This window comes from Grampus griseus (assembly GCF_964374135.1).
Source record: "Grampus griseus genome assembly, chromosome: 14".
Lineage (NCBI taxonomy): Eukaryota > Metazoa > Chordata > Mammalia > Artiodactyla > Delphinidae > Grampus > Grampus griseus.
In genome coordinates this window covers 29,833,179-29,857,006 of record NC_139008.1, presented here as the reverse complement: position 1 = coordinate 29,857,006, position 23,828 = coordinate 29,833,179, and the positions used below count along the sequence as shown (strand labels likewise).

The window sequence follows — 23,828 nt, the reverse complement described above, 5'->3', positions numbered from 1 at the left end:
AGAGCCTGGATGGAGGGAGAATAAACAAAGGTCCAAGAGAAGAGAAAAATGTGTGTCATTAAACAAAGACAGGGTTTTTAAAAGAACGGACAGTCAAATTAAACTACATTAAAGGATCCCCATCTACTTGGGTCTAGCCTGTTGTTGGCGGGTGGGTCAGATCTTCCAATTTTTTTAAAATTAGAAGCAGAGATCCGGGTTTTACTCCCAGTCTTCTGATTTTAAATGTTGATAATTTATTATTTTTTTAATTTAAATTCTGACCAGGCCAAACAAAACACATCTGCAAGGTTGGATTCGGCCCATGTCACCATTTTGCAATGTCTGGTTTAGAAAACAGTACACATCACTGGGAAACATTTCTGCAGGTGTTCTGGGTGGCCATCCTGCCCGCTGTTTCCCCTCAGGAGCTCCAAGAACTTCAGCTCCTAAACCTGGAGGCTGCTTACAGCCCACTTTAACAAGCGGGGAAGTGAGGTCCCAGAAGCACAGGTCTCCATACTCAACAGCTGGCCCGGTTTCACCCTCAGGCCTTTGGATATCCCACAAGGGAGAAACCACCACTATCTTCCTTGTCCAGGGCCCAGCACACAGTAGGTGCCAATAAATGCTTGCTGGAGAATGGAGTCACCTCCCAGAGATGCTACTCCTAGAGGGGTCAGGAAGGAGACTTGGATGAGGGCCTATGGCCATGTCGTAAGTACTGGAGAGAGATCACTGTACTACACTTTGATCCTCAGAACCACTGTGTAAGAGGGTTGCTGTCTCCATTGTACAGACGAGGAAACTGAGGTCCAGAGACAGGAGATAATTTGCTAAGGACACAGAGGCAAAATGAGTTTCACTCCTAGGAAGACTAATGTCAAGTAGGTTGGATCAGGCAGAGAAAGTGGAACAGAAAACTCAGGCAGGGGAATGTTTTGTTCATCCAGCTGAGAGATGACAGCTTGAACTGGGGACTGCTGGGGTGAAAAGGTCTCTGGGATCCTCACTTACGATGTGCCGGTTCCACGTAACCACGCACCCCTCCAAGTTCCTGGGGATGGCCTTGCCGTTGTATGGGTGGGTCAGGCCCGCGCAGACCTGGGAGGGACAACCACACACACACACATACACACACACACAGATGGGTCAGAGGCAGGTGGGGCCCTCCCTCCCGCTCTCAGGCCCCTTCCCACTGCACCCTGGAGCCCACTCACGTATGGGTGCCCGGCCTGGTAGCCCAGGACTACGGTCTGCAGGGTCTCCTCCTGGCCATCCAGAACAACCCTTGTCTCCAGGGAGTAACGCTGGTGCTGCCTGTCCGCCGTGAAGGTCTCTTGCAGGAGGATGCTTTGTGGGATGGGCAGAGTCCACGGGTGCCTGTTGTGGAGAGGGGGAAACAGGCTGAAGTCATTAACAGGCTGGCAGGGTCAGGGGACAACTGTGGCCCAGGGACTCAGACTGGGCCTGTCACTGTCTTGCAGAGTTAAGACTTTGTCACAGACAGGAGAAGAACATCAGGACACACATCAGCCCTGTGCGTTACATTTGCCAATCAACACCCATTCACCATCCCGCTGTGTCCTCTCGACAACCCAGTGAGCTGGACACAGCTGGGGTCACCACTTGGCAGCAGAGACCCAGGGTCCAGGCAGCACATGGGGTCTGGGGTCACACAGACTGGGGCTGGAATCCAGGCTCAGCCTTTCACTAGCTCTGTGACCTTGGGCAGCAAAGGACTTGATTGACTTCTCTGTACCTCAGTCTTCCCATCTGTCAAGTGGGGGCTAAAATAATAATACCCAACTCACACAGCAGTGGAGTTATTAGGGATAATGTATGTGCCATGAATGCAAACACCCTAGGGGCAAGGATTTCTGTCCTTTTTATTCTCTGCTGTTCTCCACAGGCCCAGAAAAGTGCTTGGCACATACTAGGTGCTCAATAAATATAAATGAAATAAAGAAATGAATGAGACCTTTGCAAATGACAGTGGCTGTTAATTTTGGGTTATTGCTGTTGTTTTGACAGTAGATGGCTAAGGTCCCTCAGCTGGTCAGTGCACAGCTTGGACTTCAGGCTGTTGACTCCAACCCTGTGCTGTTCGCCCCCCACAAAGAACAAGCTTTTTAACCCCTGTGCCTCCAAGAACTGAAATGGTTCCCCAGAGCAGCTTTCAGGCTGGGGTGATGAGACTGATTTCTGTGCCCACCGTAGCACACTAATGGAAGGGGGTGAGGGACATGGGGGCAACTCGTCTCTGAGCTCTGGGTTCTGTCTGGGCCCCTCTGGCAGCACTGCACACCCTGCTCCCTGGTGATCCTCCATGCTGGAGAAGGGGAGACCCAGGCCGGCACCGCACCTCAGGGGAATCGGTCTGGGGGAAGGGGCCAAACATACCTAAGGAAGAAAGTCCCCTGCTTCTGGTACAACCTCCTGTCTTGCATTAGCTCCTCCAGTTCGCCCTCCAGCTGCAGGCCCTGACGCTGGCCCCCGGCACTGGCCCCCAGAGCCGTCAGCAACAGGTAGCTCTTCCATGGCTGCAACGAGGACCAGGCGGATGCAGAGGGATGCCCGCAGGGTCCAAGCTGCTAAACACCCTGCGCTGGGGGTCACCAGGGGCAGCTCCCACTGCCCGCTCATCACCCTGGGGATGACCACCCGAGAAGGGCTGCTGCCTCCACCTCATCGGACCACGAGGTGGCACAGGGACACTGCCATGGCCAGACCTCCCCAGGTGCCCAGCAGGAACGAAGGACTTGGGCTTCCAGCTCCAGGTGGCTGACCTTTGCTCTGAGGTCTGTGCTAATATGGCTGGGGCCCATTTTACAGATAAAGAAACTGAGGCTCAGGGAGGCCCAAGGTCATAGGCCAAGCTAGTAGCCCTTTCCCATCCCAGGTGATGGATCTGGGGTCTCTGGGTGGCAGAGCCTCCAGCACGGGCCGCCTGGACCCCTTACCTGCTCTGTATGCCTGTAGGCCACCGTTAAATTCAGCTCCTGCTGGGGGCCCTTCAACCAGCCGTGAAGGATCTTCCGGTCCTGGCTGTTCTCGGCATGGATCTCACCCTGCCCGGCTGCACTCCAGGCTGATTCTACTTTACTCCAGCTGCGAAAGAGGCTCTGTGCCACGGCTGTCACTGTGGAAACCTGCAGTGAGGGTGAAGAGGCTGACCAGGGTCTTTGTACACCCTATTTCCTCCTCCTGGGATGCCCTTTCTCCCCAGTCCCACTTGGTGAACTCCCACTCATCCTTCAAAACCCCTCCAATGCCATCTCTGCGAGGTCTTTCCCGATGGGTCCAAGCAGAATTGGTTGTTCCGTACAGGGTCATGAGGAAAGAGGAAAAACTGCTCTCTCTCTCTCAACCCCGAACAGAGAGTGAATCTGAGTTATCAGAGAAGACCATCCCTTCCTCTCTCTTCCCTTCAGCTCAAGGAAGGAATAGGATCTACTGAGCCATTGTTATGAGCAGGCAGGGTCTCTGTGTCTTGAAGGGCACACGCCTGCAGGTGGCTTTCTGTCCCTGCATCATCGTCATGGTGTTCAGAGCCCTGGGAGGAGTGTTACTTTGGCTTGCGCTGGGGCTGGGGGAGGCACAGCACTTCAGCCCTGTGCTGTGCTGTGTACCCCAGCACAGTGCCCTTGGCACAAGCCCTACTAGGAACATCAAGGTGCCTCGTGCCCGGCTGGCCTCTGTCCCTTGTTCACGCAGCTCCCTCGGGGGACTCACGAGGAGAGGTGACAGGGCCAAGATGGGCTTTGGGAATTACTGAACCTCCTGACAAATACTAGAACTCCCCAAGACCTTACCCCCTATGTCACCGACCTCAGGTCACCCCCAGAACCTGCAGACCCTTCACTGCTGGCTTCCCCATTTCAGCAAACGGCACCTGCTTCCACCCAGCTGCTTGAACCAAAAACTTGGGGTTACTCGTCTTTTCTTCACCCCCTCCCCCAACCAATCCATCAGCAAATCTGTCAGCAAATCAGTCAGCTACACCTTCAAACCACCAGGCCACCATCTGCCCCTCCCTGGGCTGGGTCATCTGAAGGAACAGGCTGGTCAACCCCACCCTGTATCCTGTCCTGGGTCTATCTGTCACACAGCGGCCTCCTCAGGGTCCCTAAGCTTGCCAGGAGTCACCTGCTCCTTCCGACTCCACTGGTGCCACCTGGCCCCTGCCTCAGAGGGGACTGAGCTGTCCCCTAGCACGCCCACCGAGCTGCCTCCTTCTGGGCCCCAGGCCTGGACCACACTGTGTCCGCTCATCATCCCAACACAGGGAGAGGCTTGATGTGCCAGGTTCCCATGTGTGACACCAGGGAAGTCCTTCTCTGGTTGGTTTTCTTCCAAACTCTGTTATGCTTCTATGGCCAAACGATCAAATGTGTGCAAAGAAGCAGACTTACACTGAGCAGGTGGTGGGAAACTGACCTACATCCTTGAAGTTTCCATTCTGGATTTAAGCAAAAGCCTGATGTCTACCTGTTTCCGAGGTACCACTTCAAACTACTTTAATATTTTACTTTATCAGCTGCTAAGCAAGAATATGGGAAATTGAGATTTATTTTGTTTCCCTCTCCCAAACTCACTTGGCAACAAACTCTGAAGAATGTTAATAGCGTGAGCCAGATGTCACACATCTGCGACCTGTTACCGACCCCGGACCTCGGTTTTAACCCCCTGCACAGAAGATCTAAGCCGCAGGAAATCAGGCTCCCTGTCTGCGGGGGCGGGAGTGAGGGGCAGGTGGTGTGGCCCAGCATGCTCACCCGGAGGTAGGTGGTAGCTGGGGTGTAGACGTGGACCTTGCCCTCCCTGTGGAGGCCCTGGCTCTTGCAGGCCATGTTCATCACCAGATTCTTGAGGGTCCAGGCCTTGCCCAGCGTCAGCTCCACAACAGCCTGGAACGTGGCTCGGTGGGGCCAGTACAGCCTGTGAGCCGCCGAGACCATCAGCCATGGACTATCCAGGTTCAAGGCTCCTGAGAGAGGCAGAGAGGAAGAAATGGCATCCCCGGCAAGAGGGGAGCTTTTGAAGAAGGGTGCGCAGGCAGCGAGCTAGAGGCTCCCATAGTCTCATCACGGTCACTCTGGGTGTATCTCAAAACTTGGAATGGGACGGAGCATGAGGGAACTTTCTGGAATGATGATAACGTTCTGAATTTTGGCAGGCGCTTGGGTTTCACGGGTCTGTGCACCTGTCGAAACTCATCAAATGGTACCCTGGAGATGTGTGCAATTCGCTCTAGCTAATGATATAATACTGAAATGTGTAGGGGTGAAATTGTACTGAAGTTTACAACTTAATTTGACCTGCACCAACAAATAAGATGGATGGATAAGTGGGCAGATGTGTAAGAAGGCAGGTGGAGTAAAATGTTAATGGTAGAATCTAGGTTGAGAGTATGTTGGTGTTCAATGTACAACTCTTTGCACTTTTCTGTATGTTTGAAATTTTCTCATGATGACATATTAGACAAAAGAAATGCTGGGACAGTTGGAGAGGGGGCACTGGGGTGTGGTAATCAAGAACATGGCCTTTACTCTTCCAAGCTGTGTGACCTCTTCGAACCTGTGCTTCCATCATCTGTAAAATGGGTACAACAGTACTGATCACTGGGTCTTGGGATAGAGGAAGCACCCATTCAGAAGAGTAAAGACCAATCGTCACCATCATCAAAAAGTTGACATTTTGCGGGCTTCCCTGGTGGCGCAGTGGTTGAAAGTCCGCCTGCCGATGCAGGGGACACGGGTTCGTGCCCCGGTCTGGGAAGATCCCACGTGCCGCGGAGCGGCTGGGCCCGTGAGCCATGGCTGCTGGGCCTGCGCGTCCGGAGCCTGTGCTCCGCAACGGGAGAGGCCCGCGTACCGCAAAAAAAAAAAAAAAAAAAGGTGACATTTTGCATCAACTTTTGCCCTTCCATGATGAACTAAAACCAGGTTGCTGGACCCCTCTCATATTTTGTAATAAATATTCCCAATCACTCAAGGACTAACTCAGTAAATATTGCTCGAGACACTTAGGACTCGGCAGTGAACAGGGAGGCATAGTCACTGCCCTCGTGGAACTTGCAGTTTGGGGGTGGTAAGGGGATGCGGGAGGGATCGCGAACAAATAAACATACACTGAGACCCACCTAAGTAGAAAATGCTGAGTGCTAGGAAGGAAAAGAAAGAGGGAGTTAGACTAAGGTCAGGCAGGTCAGTGAAGGCTCCCATAAACACAGAACCATTGAGCTGAGCCCTAAATGAGAGGCAGTGGAGTGTGTCAAAGGGAAGAAACCCTCCCTCACCTCCTGCTGGAGATGGGAGACTCACTATGTGGGGAAACTGAGGCGGAGAGGCCAGGATGCAGGGAGATCCAACACAGTGAGGGCAGTGGGTGAGCTGCCAAGTTGAGAACAGGGAGATACTGAATAGAGAGCAGCTCAATGCCCTGCCCTGAGGTACCAGTCCCACAGGAGATGGGAAGGTTGCTCCACAGAAGAACAGAACAACTGAAAAAAAAAAAAAGGTCCACAGATATGGGCCCCAGGTCCTCAGGGAGAGCCAGGACCCCACCCAACCACGCAACAGGGAAGCCCACCAGTCAACAAGAGCACGTCCACACGTACATATATACGACGGAATACTACTCAGCCATAAAAAGAATGAAATAATGCCACTTACAGCAACATGGATGAACCTAGAGATTATCATACTAAGTGAAGTCAGAAAGAGAAAGACAAATACCATATGATATCACTTATATGTGGAATCTAAAAAAATGATACAATTGAACTTATCTATGAAACAGAAACAGACTCGCAGACACAGAGAACAGACTTGTGGTTGCCAAGCGGGTGGGAGGTGAGGGAGGGATGGACTGGGAGTTTGGGACTAGCAGATGCAAACTATTATCTATAGGATGGATAAACAGCAAGGTCCTACTGTATAGCACAGGGAACTATTCAATATCCTGTGATAAACCATAATGGAAAAGAATACGAAAAAAATGCATATATATGTATAACTGAATCACTTTGCTGTACAGCAGAAATTAACACAACACTGTAAATCAACTACACTTCAATAAAATAAAGTTTTTAAAAGACAGCACCACCCCCACACACATAGAGCATCCTTCCAAACAAGTTCCAAGTGACCAACTCTTAAACAAAAGCACATATCCAAGTCTTGCCTGGCATGTGGGAAAAGCCACTAGCAGGAGCTTCAGAAATAAAAAGAAAAAAGAAACTCAGGGAGAACAGACCAAAGCCCCCCAGTTCTATAACTTATGCTCTCAGAGAAGAGAAGATAATGCATTCATGGAGCAGGACACTCTAAGAAAAGAACTTTCAGGAACAAAAAATGAGCTCTTGGGAATATAAGCCAGCTAAAATTAAAACAACAGTACAGGGGCTGGCAGATGAAGTTGAGGAAATCAGCCCTCACAACAGAACAAAAGGGCAAAGAGACAGAACAAAGGAGAGAAAAGAAAGAAAATTAAAGGCTTAGTTTGAGGAAAACATCTGACCAACAGGAATTCCAGAACACAGAAGGAAGGAAATTACCAAAGAAACTGTACAAGAAAATTACCAAGACCCAAATGGCGTGTCTCCAAATGGAAGGGCCTAAGTGCTCAGTACGGTGAATGAAAAGAGATTCACGCCAAGGCTCATCATCATAAGATTTAAAGACACTAGGAATAAAGAAAAGCTCCTGGAAGCTTCCAGAGAGTGAGAAAAGGGTCATAGACAAAAGATGATGGATCACAAATAGCACCAGACCTCTCAACTGATTCAAATCAACAGTGGAGCAATGTCTTCAAAAATCCCAAGGGAAAATAACGTCCAGCCTAGAATTCTCTACTCAGCCAAATCAAATAAAGACAGTGTAGGGACCTCCCTGGCGGTCCAGTAGTTAAGAGTTTGCCTTCCAATGCAGGGGGTGCGGGTTCCACCCCTGATCGGGGAGCTAAGATCCCATATATCTCGCGGCCAAAAAACCAAAACATAAAACAGAAGCAATATCGTAACAAATTCAATGAAGACTTTAAAAACGGTCCACATCAAAAAAAAAAAAAAAGAGTTTAAACATTCAGGGTTTCAAAATGTTTATATCCTGTTATAGGTTGAATTGTGTCTGTCAAAAAGATATGAAGTCCTAACCCCTGGTACCTCAAAATGTGACCTTATTTGGGAATGGGGTCATTGCAGATAAAATTAGTTAAAGTAAGATCATACTGGAGTAGGGGAGGCCCTAAATCTGATATGAGTGGTGTCCTTATATGAAGAGAGAAGTTTGGACACAGACACACACACACAGAGCACCATGTGACAACAGAGGCAGAGATTAGAGCAATTAGAGCTACAAACCAAGGAACATCGAGCATCAGTGGTCACCACTAGAAGCAGGAAGAGGCGGGAAGGATTCTACCCAGGGTCACAGAGAGAAAGTGGCCCTGCTGACACCTTAATTTCAGAATTCTAGTCTCGAGGACTGTGAGAGAATACATTTCTGTTGTTTAAAGCCACCCAGTTTGTGGTAATTGGTTAAAGCAGCCCTAGCTAATGAATGTATCTCCCATGTACCCTCTCTCAGGAAACTACTGGAAGATGCACTCCATCGGAACAAAAGAGTTAACCAAGAAAGAAGATGACATGAGTGCAAGAAGCAGGGGCTGTGACCCAGAGAAGTGGAAGGCACTTCCAGGATGATAGTGAGGGGATGCCCTAGGACTACAGCTGTGCAACTGGTCTACACTGGAGCAGCAGAACAGAGGCTCCAGGAAGAGGGTCTACAAGAAAAATATGAGAACCGATTGAAGCTGATAAGTGATCTGACGTGTTCAACAACCTGGAGAAGAATTTTGCATTGTTGCTAAAAATTCTGGGAATAATCAGTAGGAGGAAAATAGAAAACTAATCAAACAGGGAAAAAAGGCTCTTATAGCTCCAGGAAAAACAAAATGTTAGAATCCTAGTATACCATGTGCCTCAGCTGTGAGGGACATTTATCACCACAATGATGTAAACATTGAATATTAACAAACTATAACTCTTTTAGGGGGATGGAGGGAAATAGGCATGTGAAAAGGGCTGGTGTAAGAGTTAAATTTTCTTCCTCTCTAGTAAGAAATATATTGAGAATGCCTATGAAAGAAAAATCAAGAAATAAGTGTGGGGCTTCCCTGGTGGCGCAGTGGTTGAGAGTCCGCCTGCCGATGCAGGGGACACGGGTTCATGGCCCAGTCCGGGAAGATCCCACATGCCGCAGAGTGGCTGGGCCCGTGAGCCATGGCCGCTGAGCCTGCGCGTCCGGAGCCTGTGCTCCGCAACGGGAGAGGCCAGAACAGTGAGAGGCCCGCGTATCACAAAAAAAAAAAAAAAAAAAAAAAAAAAAAAAGAAGTAAGTGTGATTATTTTAAAAGATGGAGGGTCTGACGAGAAACAGCAAAAAGAATTTACAGTGCTTGCCATTTTCAGCAAAATTTGGGATTGGAAGACGTGAAGCAGAAATTACTGTATTTGCTATAACTTTAACTTTTAAAAACTTAAAATTTTTTCAAGTACATATTACATGAACACAGAGAATATTATGAGCTCCCATATAACACTCAGCCATCTTCAACAATTACCAAGTCATAGTCTAATTCACTTTTTAAACTATGTATTACTTCAATAAAAATAAAAATTAGTTCAAAAAATTAATTCAAGGATAAAACCATGGTAAATTCATTTTCTAAAGGAGAGAAAGAGTGTTCCAGGGAGAAAGAACAGCAAGTGCAAAGGCCCTGAGGTATGTCTGGGGAACAGAAGAGAGGCCAGTGGGGCTGCAGGATGATGGGCAATGGGAAAAGTAGGGTGAGATAAGGTTGGAGAAGTAGGCAAGGCCCTGTAATGTAGAGCTCTATGGGTGAGGGTAAGAATGTGAGGGTAAGGACGTGAGGGTAAGGATGAGAGTTTAAGTTTCCTGGGCCGCATGTGAGGTCTGAGTCTTGAATTACCCAGGCAAACAAAAGGGAAGGGTGTTCCAGTTAGTGGGCATGGCTTGAGCAAAGGCTCAGAGGGCAGAAATCTTCACCACTAGCCAAGGACACTCCCTAGATGACACTCACCTTCCCACTTCCACAGGGTGGCCCTGGATGTGTCCTTCCACTGCAAGCCTGCCACAAAGGGCAGCCGCCCATTGTACTGCACCTTCAGGTATGTGCTGCTCTCCACGTGGGGCTGGCGGAGGCTCAAGTGGTGCAGCTGCGTATGGAAATCCACCTGCCTCGCGGGCACCTGCAGCACAAACTGGAGGAGACCCACACCCAAGATGCAAATCAGATCATGCTGTTCCTGACCTAGAACATTCCATTGGCTCTCCACCGCAACCTGAGATCCCTGGCTACCAGGAATTGCCCCACCCCACCCCACCCCAAAAAGAAACCCTGCACTCATTAGCAGTCACTCCCCATTGCCTCCTTCCCGTAGACCCCGGAAACCTTTAACCTACTTTCTGTCTCTCTGAATTCACCGATTCTGGACATTGCTTACAAATAGAATCATACAGTCTGTGGCCTTTGGTGTCTGGCTTCTTTCACTTAGCATGATGCTTTCAAGGTTCATCCATGTTGTAGCAGGTGTCAGAAGTTCATTTTTATTACTGAATAACGTTCTATTGTGTGGATAAATCACTTTATTCATCCATTGATGAACATTTGGGTTGTTTCTCCTTTTGGGTTATTATGAATAATGCTGCTATAAATGTTTTGTGTGGACATAAGTTTTCAATTCTCTTGAGTACCTAGGAGTAGAATTGTTGGGTCATATGGTAACTCTGTGTTTAACATTTTAAGGAAACACCGAACTCTTTTTCCAGTCACACCATTTTATGATCCTACCAATATGAGTTCCAATTTCCCTGCATCCTCACCAACACTTGTTATTGTCTTTTTTTTTTTCTTCCGTTTCAGCTATGCTAGTGGATTTGAAGCAGCATCTCACTGTGGTTTTGATTTGAATTTCCCTACTGACTAATTAGGTTAAGCAACTTTTCATGTACTTATTGGCCACTTGTGTACCTTCTTCAGAGAAATATCTATTCAAATCCTTTGTCTTTTTCTTGTTGAGTTGTAAGAGTTCTTCATATATTCTGGATACAAATCCCTTATCAGACATACGATTTGCAGATGTTTTCTTCCCTTCTGTGGGCTGTTATTTCACTTCCTTGATGGTGTCCTTTGAAGCACAAATGTTTTTAAGTTTGATGAAGACCAAAGTATTTTTGTTATTACTTATACTTTCAGTGTCATATCTCAGAAACCCTTGCCTAATCCAAGGTCATAAAGATTTACTCTTATGTTTTCCTCTAAGAGTTTCATAATTCTTAAATTTAGGTCTACAACCTATTTTGAGTTTGTTTTTATATATGGTATGAGGTAAGGGTCCAACTTCATACTCCTACACGTGAATATCCATTGTCCCAGCACCATTTGTTGAAAAGACTATTCTTTCCCCTCTTCAATTATCTTGGAACCCTTGTCGAAAATCAACTAACTGTAAATACGAGGGTTTATTTCTGGATTCCCAATTCTACTCTGTTGGTCTATATGTCTATCCTTACAACACTGCCATAATACTGTCTTAATTACTGTAGATTTGAAGTAAGTTTTGAAATCGATAAAAGCGAATCCTCTAACTTTGTTCTTCTCTTTCAAGACAGTTGTGTCTACTCTGGGTCCCTTGAAATTCCACATGAATTTTAGGATCAGCTTGTCAATTTTAGCAAAAAGATAACTCGGGGTTTGATAGGAATAGATGGGGACCATTGAATCTGTAGATCAATTTAGGAAGTATTGCCAACTTCACATTAAATATTCCAATCCAAGTACATGGGATGTCTTCCCATTTATTTAGCTTTTCTTGAATTTCTTTCAACAATGTTTTGTAGTTTTGAGAGTATTAGTTTTACCTTCTTTTGTTAAATTTATTCCTAAGTATTATTCTTTTTGATGGTAATGTAAATGAAATTGCTTTCTTAATTTCATTTTCAGGTTTTTCATTGCTAGTGTAGAGAAATACAACTAATTTTTGTATATTAATCCTGTATCCTGAAACTTTGATGAACTCATTTATTAGCTCTAATAGATTTTTAGGTGAGTTCATTCGGGTCTTCTATATACAAGATCGTATCATCTGTAAATAGAAATAGTTTTACTTCTTCCTTTCCAATCTAGATGCCTTTTCTTCATTTCTTTTTTCTTTTTCTTTTTTTCTTTCTTTTTGGCCTAATCACCTTAGCTAGAACCTCCAGCACAATGTTAAATACAAATGGTGAAAGCAGACATCCTATCTTGTTACTGATCTTAGAGGGAAAGTACTTAGCCTTTTGCCGTTAAGTATGATATTAGTTGTGGGTTTTTCATAGATGGCCTTTATCAGGTTGAGGAAGTGCCCTTCCATTGCTAGACTGTTGGGTACTTTTATCATGAAAAGGTATGGCATTGTGCCAGATACTTTTCTGTGTCTATTGAAATGATCATGCGGTTTTTGTCCTTTATTCTACTAATATGATGTATTACCTTGATGGATGTTCAAATGCTACCAACCTTGCATTCCTGGGATAAACCCCATTTGGTCATGTTGTGTAATCCTTTTTATATATTGCTGAATTCAGTTTGGTAGTATTTTCTTGTGGATTTTGCATCTGTATTTGTAAGAGATAATGGTCTTTAGTTTTTCTTATGATGTCTTTCTCTGGTTTGGGCATCAGGATAATAATGGCTGCATAGAATGAACTGGGAAGAGTTTTCTCTTGACAGATCATTTAGTCCATTATTTTATAGTAAATTTATTTTATAGTAAATTAAGTCTGGCACTATTCAGTCCAGCCAAGAGCCTGAGGTTTGAAAGGAGGCAGACTGGACTTTCAATCCCAATTCTGCCACACAGTAGCTGTGAGACCTCAGCTAAGTCTGTTTACACCATTTCTCTTCTGTAAAGTGAGAACAGATAATTCTTGCCTCACAAGGATTAAATGAGATAATACAAACAAGGCCTCTGACACATAGTCTGGCAATAATTAATGGCTCACCATTGATCACTCTGCCTTTCCCTCTTCTACTCACTGTCAGCTTCTTAAAGATAAAGATTATCTTACTCATACCTGTCTCCCCAGAACCTAGCATGGTGTCTGCCACACTTATGAAGGCTTGCAGAAATGCTGCCACAAACCTCTAATCTCTTCACTAAAACCCTTGAAGCCAGATGTTTTCCAGAAATAAGAAACTTCTTCTGCTTCTGTTGACAGAAGCAGGGCATGATCAGAGGTAGGTAAGGTTATCCAAGGATGGCTTCAATCAAGAATATGATTCAATAGGGGCTTCCCTGGTGGCGCAGTGGTTAAGAATCTGCCTGCCAATGCAGGAGACATGGGTTTGAGCTCGGATCCGGGAATATCCCACATGCTGCGGAGCAACTAAGCCCATGTGCCACAACTACTGAGCCTGTGCTCTAGAGCCCGCGAGCCACAACTACTGAAGTCTGTGTGCCTGGAGCGTGCTCCGCAACAAGAGAAGCCACCGCAATGAGAAGCCCGCGCACCACAACGAAGAGTAGACCCTGCTCGCCGCAACTAGAGAAAGCCCGTGCGCAGCAACGAAGACCCAACGCAGCCAAAAATTAATTAATTAATTAATTAACAACAACAACTCGTGAAGTTCTCCAAGGTCCATTGCTAAAGGACATACAACACGACTCACCAAACAAAACTAAGTGCTTGTGACAGCTCCACAGAGCAAACGTATAGAAAAAGATCTCCTTTCCAGTTCTCCAGATTATAACCATGGTTCTCTCCAGGCAGCTGAGGAGGGGACCAGGAAAAGGGATGGTAACTGTGAAAGGGAATTTTAGCCTTACTTTAAATGTTATATTTTTTCACAAGGAGAATTTATTCATGGAGTATTGGTATGATTTAAAATCAACGTAATACTTAGGAATGAAGTTAAGCAGGGAGGCAAAAGACTTGTACACTGAAAACTACAAAACATTGCTGAAAGAAATTAGAGAAGACATAAATAAATGGAAAGACATCTTGTGTCCATGAGTTGGAAGACTTAATATTGTTAAGGTTCAATACTACCCAAAGCAATCTACAGATTTAACGCAATCCCTATCAAAATCTCAACGGTATTTTTTTGGAAGAAATAGAAAAGTCCATCTTAAAATTCATATGGAATCTCAAGGGACCCCCAAATAGCCAAAACAATCTTGAAAAAGAAGAACGAAGTGGGAGGTCTCACAAAGCTACAGTAATCAAAACAGTATGTTGCGACATAAACGACAGACGCATAGACCAATGGAATACAATAGATTGCCCAGAAATAAACTCTCACATTTATGGTTGGGGGAAAGGACTGTCTTTTCAACAAATGGTGCTGGAAAAACTGTATATTCAATGCAAAAGAATGAATATACACAGTTTAACTCAAAATGGATCAGAGACCTAAACATGAGAACTAAAACCATAAAACTCTTAGAAGAAAACATGGGATTGAAAAGCTTCGTGACATTGGATTTGGCAATTGATTTATTGAACATGACACCTAAAACACAGGCAACAAAAGTAAAAATAAATAAGCTGAACGACATCAAAATTAAACATTTTTGTGCAACAAAGGATGCTACTCATAGAGTAAAAAGGCAACCCACGGAATGGGAGAAAATATTTGTAAACTATATATCTTATAAGGCGTTAATATCCAGAACATATAAAGAACTACAATTGAACAACCACAACAACAAAATCAAACAACCTGATTCAAAATGGGCTAAGGATGTGAATAGACATTTCTCTAAAGATGATAATTAAACAGCCAATAAGCCCATGAAAAGATGCTCAACGTCATCAATCACTAAGGAAATGCAAACCAAAACCACAAGATCCTCATACGCATTAAGATGGCTACTATAAAAAAACCCCAGAAATTAAGAAGTGTTGGTGAGGATGTAGAGAAACTGGAACCCTTGTGTGCTGATGTTAAGATGGTGAAATGGTACAGCTCCTATGGAAAAGAGAATGGAAGTTTCTCAAAAAATTAAAAGTCGGATTATTGTATGATCCAGCAATTCCACTTCAGGATATACACCCCAAAGAATGGAAATCAGGGACTCATACAGATATCAGTACACCCATGTTCATAGCAGCACTATTTACACAAGCCACATGTGGAAGCCAAGTGTCCACTGATGAATGAATGGATCAAAAAAACGGGGTCCATCCATACAATGGAGTATTACCCAGACTAGGAAGGAAATTCTGACTCATGTTACAATGTGGATAAACCTTGAGGACATTATGCTAAGTGAAATAGGCCAGATGCTATACCATGGTATACCATGGAATGCTATACCATTCCACTTATATGAGTTTACCTAGAGTAGTGAAATTCAGAGAGACAGAAAGTAGATTGGTGGTTGCAGGGCCTAGGGGAGGGAAGGATGGAGAGTTACTGTTTAATGGGTACAGAGTTTCAGTTCTATGAGATGAAAAGGTTCTTGAGATAGATGGTGGTGATGGCCGCGCCACATGAGGGTGCTTAATGCTGCTGATCTATATGCCTAAAAACGGTGAAAATGGTCAACGTCATGATACGTATATTTTACCACAATTAAACATTTCAAAAAACAATTGGGAAACTCAGAAAGGTAACGTGTGCCTTATAAGAGCACATACCCGTTCAGGGGCTAAGTACTCAGTTACTCCTGATTTACCAAAAAGAGCTCACCCTCCAGGAAAACCTGCAAGTGAACCGTTTCCAAAATGCATTTTTACGCTGGAAATCTGTATTTCCCAAGCCCCTCTTGCAAACTGCCCCTTGGCACACCAGCAAATGTTTAACTGCCCCAGGGGCGAGGGGGCTGGAGATGCCACAGGTAAGGTCTCTGAGCCTGAGTTTTAGCTCCTGCGTCCTTGCAACCAAGACCTGCAGGGACAGGCAGTGGGGCTGCCCAGCTGCCATGTGCAAGCTGAGCCCCAGGGACGCGGCTCTGCGGAGGCTGGACTCACCTCCATGAAGTAATTGCTCAGGGCTGGGCCCGAGTCGTTCTGGAAGGTCTGGTTGATGCGGAGGTGCCTCTTGTTGCGGCTGTCATCCCAGTGCCTCCCATAGCTCGCCTCCAGCTCCCAGTGGAGGTGGCCTGAGCCCTCCTCATGCCTCAGCTGGACCTGGGACACCCCACCAGGGAGACCCCCAAGGAAGCCTTGTGTACGCAGACCTGAGCCTCCTCACAGCCACCCGCCCTGAGATGCAGGCTTGCTTATCTGGGGTGACAGCTCTGTAGGAAGCACAGATTTTTTTGCACTGGCTTTGATCTTGTAAAATATTGCGTTAGAATACGATTCACCTTCACAGTTTCTGGTGTCCCCTTAAATTCTTAAATTCCCGAGGTGAAAAGCTAACCTGCCCCACGCTGGTCCATGCTCTGATAGGGAGTAGAAAGAGCCAGCTGCCATGGGAAGATGACTCCTGATCTGCTTCATATGAACCCCAAATCTCCCCCTCCCCTCACTCTACCACAGCAGCCTCCGGCTCCCTGGACAAATCCTCTGTGGATCAGGCCTTCCCACCTGTGGGCTCCTGGCAGCCACTGTCTCCTCCTACCTCTGAACCACAGGTCGAGGCAACACAGGCTCATCCATTTATTCACTCACTGAACACGTTTTCCCCCAAGTACCAAGTAGATACTTCGCTGGGCACTAGATAGCCAGGAATGAAGAAGCCAGAAGCCCCCTCCCTTGTGGGGGCAACAGTTCAGGGGGAGAAGCAAACTTGTAACAATTAACAAAGGAACAGTCACTTCTCCCTTTTGCTCACCCCACCAGCCACTCTGATGAACTACCAGTTCTTTAACCGCTCCAATCACCCTCCAGCCCCAGGACCTTTGCACTTGCTGTTCCCTCTGCCTGTGGCACACTTCCTTGGGAACAGAACTATCTCGTATTTTAATTTTCAGCTTAAAATTCATTTCCCCCAAAGAAGCCTTCCCTGCTGCCCTGTCCAAATTAGACTCCCCTGTGCTACGCTCTCTCGGCCTCTGCCCTGTTTACCACCCATGGCACTTACGTTTCCCTTGATTTGGTCCATGTCTCTTGCTCTCTACCACACACCCTCCCCCAGCAATGGAATGGCAGAGACTAGGTGCTGTCTTAAGCACAGCTCTCCCCCAGTGCTGGGCATAGAGTAGGTATTTAATAAACACCAACTGAACAGGGGAAAGATGAGACTAAAGTTCCAATTCCTAATCCGTTCCCATTCACAACCTTGAGTAAATACATCTCTCTGAGGATGGGTTCAGGGTGCTCACCCACCACTTCCCTAACCCCGGGGGCTCTCTCCAGACCCCCCGCCCAGCCCCGGCACCCACCTTGTGGCTGAATGCTGGGATCTGCGTGCAGTGGAGCTCGTGGTCCAGCTCCAGCTTGTAGGTGGCCTCTGAGCCACTCTCCACCCGCAGCTTCTGCCTGGTGCTGCACTCCTGTGCCAGCTGCTTCGCCTGACCTGTGCAGGGCAACCCAAAAACCCCTGCCCTTCCTCTGCCAGGTAGCCCTCCATCCTCATTCCAAGCAGAGGAGCGTCCAGTACAGCCCAGCTTCAGCCAGCCCCCTGGATCTGCCTCACCTAATGTCACTCATTGGAACCTGCCGATGGGGAAGTTTTAAGAGACAGATTTATGTCCCCCCCCAACACACACACACACACACACACACGTAGTGTTTTTTGTTTGTTTGTTTTGGTTTTTTTTAACAGGCAGGTGCTCAGCTCCACACAAAGCCAGTGGAATGACTCACTAGCTAAGGAGCCTCACGGTGAGGCCAAAACACCCGAGGTGACAGTGGCACCTTAGCCCTCGGAGCCACAGCCCCAGGAGACTCGCCTGCAGCCAGCATGCGGTGCCGTACCCAGGAGGCCGTACTTGATCCCCAGGGAGCTGGTCCAGAGGCGGGCCCGCTGCTGCAGCAGGCCTTGGGTGCGCAGCCCCACAAGCCCTGGCACGAAGAGCTCGCCACCCAGGGCCACCACCTGCTGCCCTTCCTCCGCCTTCTTCTCCAGCAGTGCTGCGGGGAGAGCAGGCATGTTGTGGTCATGGCCTGCGCCCCAGAGACTGACACCCTACCCCCAGCACCGGGTGAGGAAAGGAAGTGGGAACCGCCCAGGTGGGTATCGCGATAGAACCAGTGCCTGAGTCTCCGCCAAGGAATGCTGCCATCAGGGCCACTGACGGTGTTTTGCACTGTCCAGGTGGCAACCCCAAAAGTCACTTTTGTGGGTCCAGACCAAAAGTTTTAAATAAAGTAGAACAAAATAGAATGGACCAGAACATAAATGACAGTGTATCAGGATCAGGTAAATTTCACCTTCTGAAACTTGTTTCTGCTACACTGATATTCAGCCAGATCACACAGGTATAGCCATGAAGGTTAAAATATCAAAAATGCATAGGCTTCCCTGGTGGCGCAGTGGTTGAGAGTCCGCCTGCCGATGCAGGGGACACGGGTTCGTGCCCCGGTCTGGGAAGATCCCACATGCCGCGGAGCGGCTGGGCCCGTGAGCCATGGCCACTGAGCCTGCGCGTCCGGAGCCTGTGCTCCGCAACGGGAGAGGCCACAACAGTGAGAGGCCCACGTACCGCCCAAAAAAAAAAAAAAAAATGCCAGCTAGTCAACAGCCCTAGCCACTCACATCACTCCCCTGGAATCTCCGAGAACACCCCACAAGCAGCATCGCCAGGAGGGCTCCAAGCCAGCTCTGGCACCAGGGTGGGCATCTGGTCAGATTGGTCAGTACCCAGGCCAGGCTGTGTGTTCAAGATACAAACAGTGCCCCATGCAATTCGGGTCAAAATGCGAAATGTGTTTTTTACACATTGTGTAACATGTAATATGGGTCAGAATCCAAACACCCCAAAAGGTGCTGGTGGACGGTTCCTGCAGAGCAGTCGAGCGCGTTGTAGGGGCATCTGGGGGACTCAGGCAGAAGCTGCGAGCAGATACAGAGCCTGGATTTTCCTTGGATGGAATGTGAATACTGGGGGATCGGGTGATGGGGACTCCAAGTGGGGCACTCCGCCCTCCCCTCCCCAAGCCTGGCCATTGAAGAAAAGTGGCAGAAAGGGGTCCCTCCTCCTACCTGACACGTGGGCCTGGTCACTCAGCAGGTTGCTCAGTGACATGGAGAAGGCCAGCCTGCTGCCTGCCTGCCGGCTGAGGTTCCCGGCGAGGACCACAGGGCTGCCCGATGTCACCAGTTTCACCTCCAGCTGGGCCTCGATCCGCTGAGCCTCACCACCTGCTGCTGGCCACAGGTTGCTCCGGCCCTGGAAAGGCCCCATCATCCCTTGAGGGGACAGGCTCTGCCAGCAGGCTCCACCCGGACTGCAAGAACCAGGACCGGACAGAGGGCAGGAGACACAGCCTGGCTAATGGGCTTCTAGGCTGATCCTGCTGCAATTTCTTAAGCTCAATATTGTTCAAAATAGGTCATCTCTGTTACAAATTCAGACGTAAGTTTGAAGGACCCTTCCTCCCTATCCCCCCAACCTCAACACCCCGTCCAATCTATCAGGGACTCTGGCCAGCTCTCCCTGCAGAATATTCAGGGACCCGACCACTTCAGCCACCTTCACCACTGCCCCGGCTTGAGCCCGCTCATCGCCACTGTGTTCCTGTGACATTCTTCTCCCGGCTCTCCTGGCTCCCACCCTGGTGACCAGGGCAAGCCCTTCCATAGGATCATGGCACACCTCTCTTCCTCAGGGTAAAAGCCAAAGTCCTTGCAAAGACCAACAAGGCCAAGACTTTCTCTGGAAGTCAGCAGTGCAGCCCTGGCCAGACGCAGGCAAAACTGCCCACAGACACCGGGAGGCAGGACACACAGATGGCCCCAAACATGCTCTGTGTCTCCATCATTGAGGTTTTCCAGAGCAACTACAGCCCATAGCAATGGCACCTGTCATCTCTGACGGCCACCCTAACTGTAGACCAATCCCAAGGACCTCTCTGCTGCTGCCAGCTGATCTGTTTACCCAAAAGATGTAAAAACGACCTCACTATTTCCAGACTGTCCACTACTTTATACTCTCTTGTAAATCCTGTTTTTGCCTTTGTTGCTTGACAACGGTCACAAATCACTCTCTTCTGATTACTCTTTGGCAAAGCCTTACATGATCTGTCCTCCCACCTTTCTGTCCCTTCTCCTATTCCACTCCAAGCACATGGGGGCTCAGGCTGTGCTTCTGTGCACTTTCCTGCCCCAGAACCTTTGTACATGTTGTGCTCTTTACTTGCAATACCCTTCCCCCAGAGAACCACATGGCTCTCTTCTCCACACGCTTTATGTCTTAGCTAAAAGCTATCTTCTCAATCAGGCTTAACCTGTCAGCCTATTTTAAACTGAAGCCATGGGACTTCCCTGGTGGTCCAGTGGCTAAGACTCCACACTCCCAATGCAGGGAACCCGGGTTCGATCTCTGGTCAGGGAACTAGATCCCACATGCCGCAACTAAAGATCCCGCGTGCCGCTACTAAAGAAAGATCCCACATGCTGCAACGAAGATCCCGCGTGCTGCAACTAAGACCCGGCGCAGCCAAATAAATTTTTTTTTAATAATAAAAATTTAAAAAAATAAAACTGAAGCCAACCCTCAGACCCTTCTTCTCACATAACTTCAGACCCCTGGATCCAGCTCACGGATTCCCTTTTCCTATAGTGCTTACACTCACCTGTCACGACAATTTGCTTATTTATTTTACTGATTATCTCTCCTATGAGAATGTAAGCTCCAAAAGGAGAGAATTTTGTGTGTGTATCTCTTTTGTGTGCTGTCTTCCCTGCACATCGTAGGTGCTTGATAAACAGTCGTTGAATAAATTAATAAAGACAATGAAAAATATAGGTTTCGTTCCCCTTCTTGGTCTCCCAGTCTCCCTCAAGGCAACCACTGTGTCCACTTCTTGGACATCTTCCAGAGACAGCATGGGCCTATACGTATGAGTCTGTATGTATGTGTGTATATGTGCGTGTGCACGCACGTGTGTGTACGTGTGCACTCCATCACACACGTGCACATTCCCTCTTACTCTGCACAAAAACAGATGCAGGCTCTCCACTCTCCTCTGCTTCTCTCACTTAATGGTGTGTCTTGGAGATGATTTTCTCTGGTTTGTATCAGAAGCTTCTCGGCAGTAGCTGTAATTGTTCTCAAAGTGCAGCCCATGAACAGGATGACTGTAGAATTTCTCATCCAAACCAGGACACTTAACGGTTAAAGAGACCACTAATCATATTGAGCTGGGTCAACGGTAAACTGGGGCTCTCCAGGTAACCTGGGACTTGGGGATGCTCTATCATTGCACCCAGCGGAGGGGGCACTGAAATCTAACACTTTCCTCCACGCCATCCTTAAACCCCATAAACACTCAGCTGAGTCGAACCCAGCTTTGCTGCTTTGTATTCCTGAGCTCATCTGCCTTAGTTTCCTCATCTCCTATGGGCTTACCAAGAGGACTAAAAGAGGGACCCGGGGTCAAAGTCACCCGTGGCCCCCCACCCCGAGAACAGGCTTTGGAAAGTTCCAGAGCCCCAGCTGTTACCGTTAATCATGACGGCTCTGAGGCAGCTAGAACTGGAGTTTCTCTAAAGGCCAATGTTTCCAGGCTGCAGACAGCCCTCTGGAGAGCGGCAGGCAGGTCTGCAGGGAGGTGCAGGCAATCAGCACTTGTGCGCTTAGTGAACAGGGGTTGCTCCGAGGGCTCCCGGGAGCTCTGAAAATGATTTGTAGTCTCGGCCGTCAAGCAGCTGGGGCTTTAGGGGGAAGATGCTCTCCCCTGATACTTGGTCTTCCCACCCGGACAGGAAGCAGATCTAGGAGCTGAGAGTGTGTTTATGTAGCAAAAATTCCAGCCCTGGCTCCAGATTTTCAACCCAGACCTCTCTGAGAAATCGCTGGAGACCGAGGCAGAATCATCAGACTCACGGCCAAAGGGGCCCAGAGGTCCTGCTTGGCAGGAGCGAGTCTACACCTGCTGTTTTTGTCCTTTTTGGAGTCACTGACCTGCTTGAGCATCAGATGGAAGGTCTAAACCCTCTCCCCAGAAGGGGGACAGACACAAAACTTCTGCACAATTGCAGGGGCTTCAAGGGACCCACTGAGTCCCATCCAGGTCCTCCTGGTTGAGAACCTTAAAAAGTACCTATAACGAAGAGAAAAACGCACACACCTTTGCTCCAGGAATTCCACTGCTAAGAATTTACCCTGAAGATGGAAGGGTGATTTATAAGACCAAGAACCCGGGAAAAACTCCAGAGCCCTCCACTACGGAACCAGCTAAATAAATTCCATCCCATTGACTATTATGCGGCCATTCAAAATACATGGTAGACATTCTTGTTTTTAAAATAAAAGATGGGGGGGGAAATATATTGATATCTATTTGGGGATTGTGGGCATAGACGATTTCTAAGAGGAGTCCCAGAAAATGAACAATGATTGGCTTTGAGGAGGGGTGTAAGGGAAAGTTTTTAACTCTATACCTGTGCTGACCCATAGAACTTTCTACAATGATGGGAAAGTTCTAAAAAGTGGCCAGTGCAGCTGAGAAACCATATCTTTAACTTTCTGTTACTCTGACTCACTTAAATAGTCATGTGTATAGGGGCCATCGTACTAGACACTCAGTTCTATGCCCTTCTGTACCTTTTGAACTTGGAATCATTTAAATGAATTACCTATTTTTTTAACTAAATTAAATTGTACCAGTATGTGCTGGTACAAAAAGATATACTTTTGACTGAAAAAAAAAAAAAAAGCAGCATGCAAAGAATAAAACAAAAACTAAACTCAAAACTGAAAGGTTTTATAAATCTATGAACTGTATTATGGGTTGAACTGTGCTCCCCCTCAAAAGAAGTTGAGGTCCTAACCCCCAGGACCTGTGAATGTGACCTTACTTGGAAAAAGGGACTTTGCAGATGATCCAGTGAGGTCATTAGGATGGACCCTAATCCAGCATGACTGGTAAACTTACAAAAAGAGAAATTTGGACACAGATACCTACAGAAGGCAGACAATGTGGAGATACAGAGAGAAGACAACTATCTACAAGCCAAGAAATGCCTGAGGCTACTAAAAACTAAGAGAGAAGCATGGACTAGATTCTCCCTCACAGCCCTTAGAAGGAACCAACCCTGCCAACACCTTGATTTTGAACTTCCAGCCTCCAGAAGTGCGAGGGAAAATTTTCCATTGTTTAAGCACCTCCAAATTTGGGGCACTTTGTTAAGGCAGCCCTGGGGAACTCATACAGACTTCTTGGTGTGTGCACTGACATTTCTTCTGGAAATCTGGGGAGTGGCACTCTTTTACTTACCTTTTTATACCTTTCTCTACTCTGAATTTTTTAAAGCATGCTCCTGTGTTACTAATATTATCAATTTATGACATCAATAGTGGTGAGATTTGAGCTCATTTTTTTCTTCTTCCTACTCTTCTGGGTAACAAGAAGTCACAAACGTTATTGGTAGGTGAAAGGAGAAGAACAGCTAAAACACCAAAGGAGGTGGTGATGAGTAAGCAGGGACTGGGGCTTGAAATGCCCAGGGAGGTGGCAGGAGCCAACGCCGGTGGGCTGAGGACAGGGAACAAACCTTGACGTAGTAGACGTCCCTGTCGTCCAGTATCAGTTCCAGGTGACCCATGCAGCCACTTTGCAGAGTGTCAATCTTTCCTGGGAGACAAAGCGAGAGTTTAGAGACCGGGGTTCAACATCCTGGATCCGCCCGTGTTCACCAGGGGATGTCCTGCTGGTTTCCTAATC

General features: G+C 47.4%; 1 protein-coding gene across 1 annotated transcript in view; it reads right to left on the bottom strand.

Moving 5' to 3' along the window:
• LOC309832696 (uncharacterized protein) overlaps positions 1 to 23,828 on the bottom strand; it is a gene marked incomplete at its 5' end in the record, with an annotated part of 144,772 nt that overhangs the window by 67,305 nt on the left and 53,639 nt on the right. The window contains 11 exons of the mRNA XM_082670680.1: positions 997 to 1,083; positions 1,200 to 1,362; positions 2,383 to 2,522; positions 2,943 to 3,131; positions 4,758 to 4,969; positions 10,087 to 10,267; positions 16,023 to 16,181; positions 17,381 to 17,514; positions 17,916 to 18,071; positions 19,144 to 19,330; positions 23,659 to 23,738. Coding sequence (XP_082526806.1) covers positions 997 to 1,083; positions 1,200 to 1,362; positions 2,383 to 2,522; positions 2,943 to 3,131; positions 4,758 to 4,969; positions 10,087 to 10,267; positions 16,023 to 16,181; positions 17,381 to 17,514; positions 17,916 to 18,071; positions 19,144 to 19,330; positions 23,659 to 23,738 — 1,688 coding nt within the window. The remainder of the gene's footprint in view (positions 1 to 996; positions 1,084 to 1,199; positions 1,363 to 2,382; positions 2,523 to 2,942; positions 3,132 to 4,757; positions 4,970 to 10,086; positions 10,268 to 16,022; positions 16,182 to 17,380; positions 17,515 to 17,915; positions 18,072 to 19,143; positions 19,331 to 23,658; positions 23,739 to 23,828) is intronic.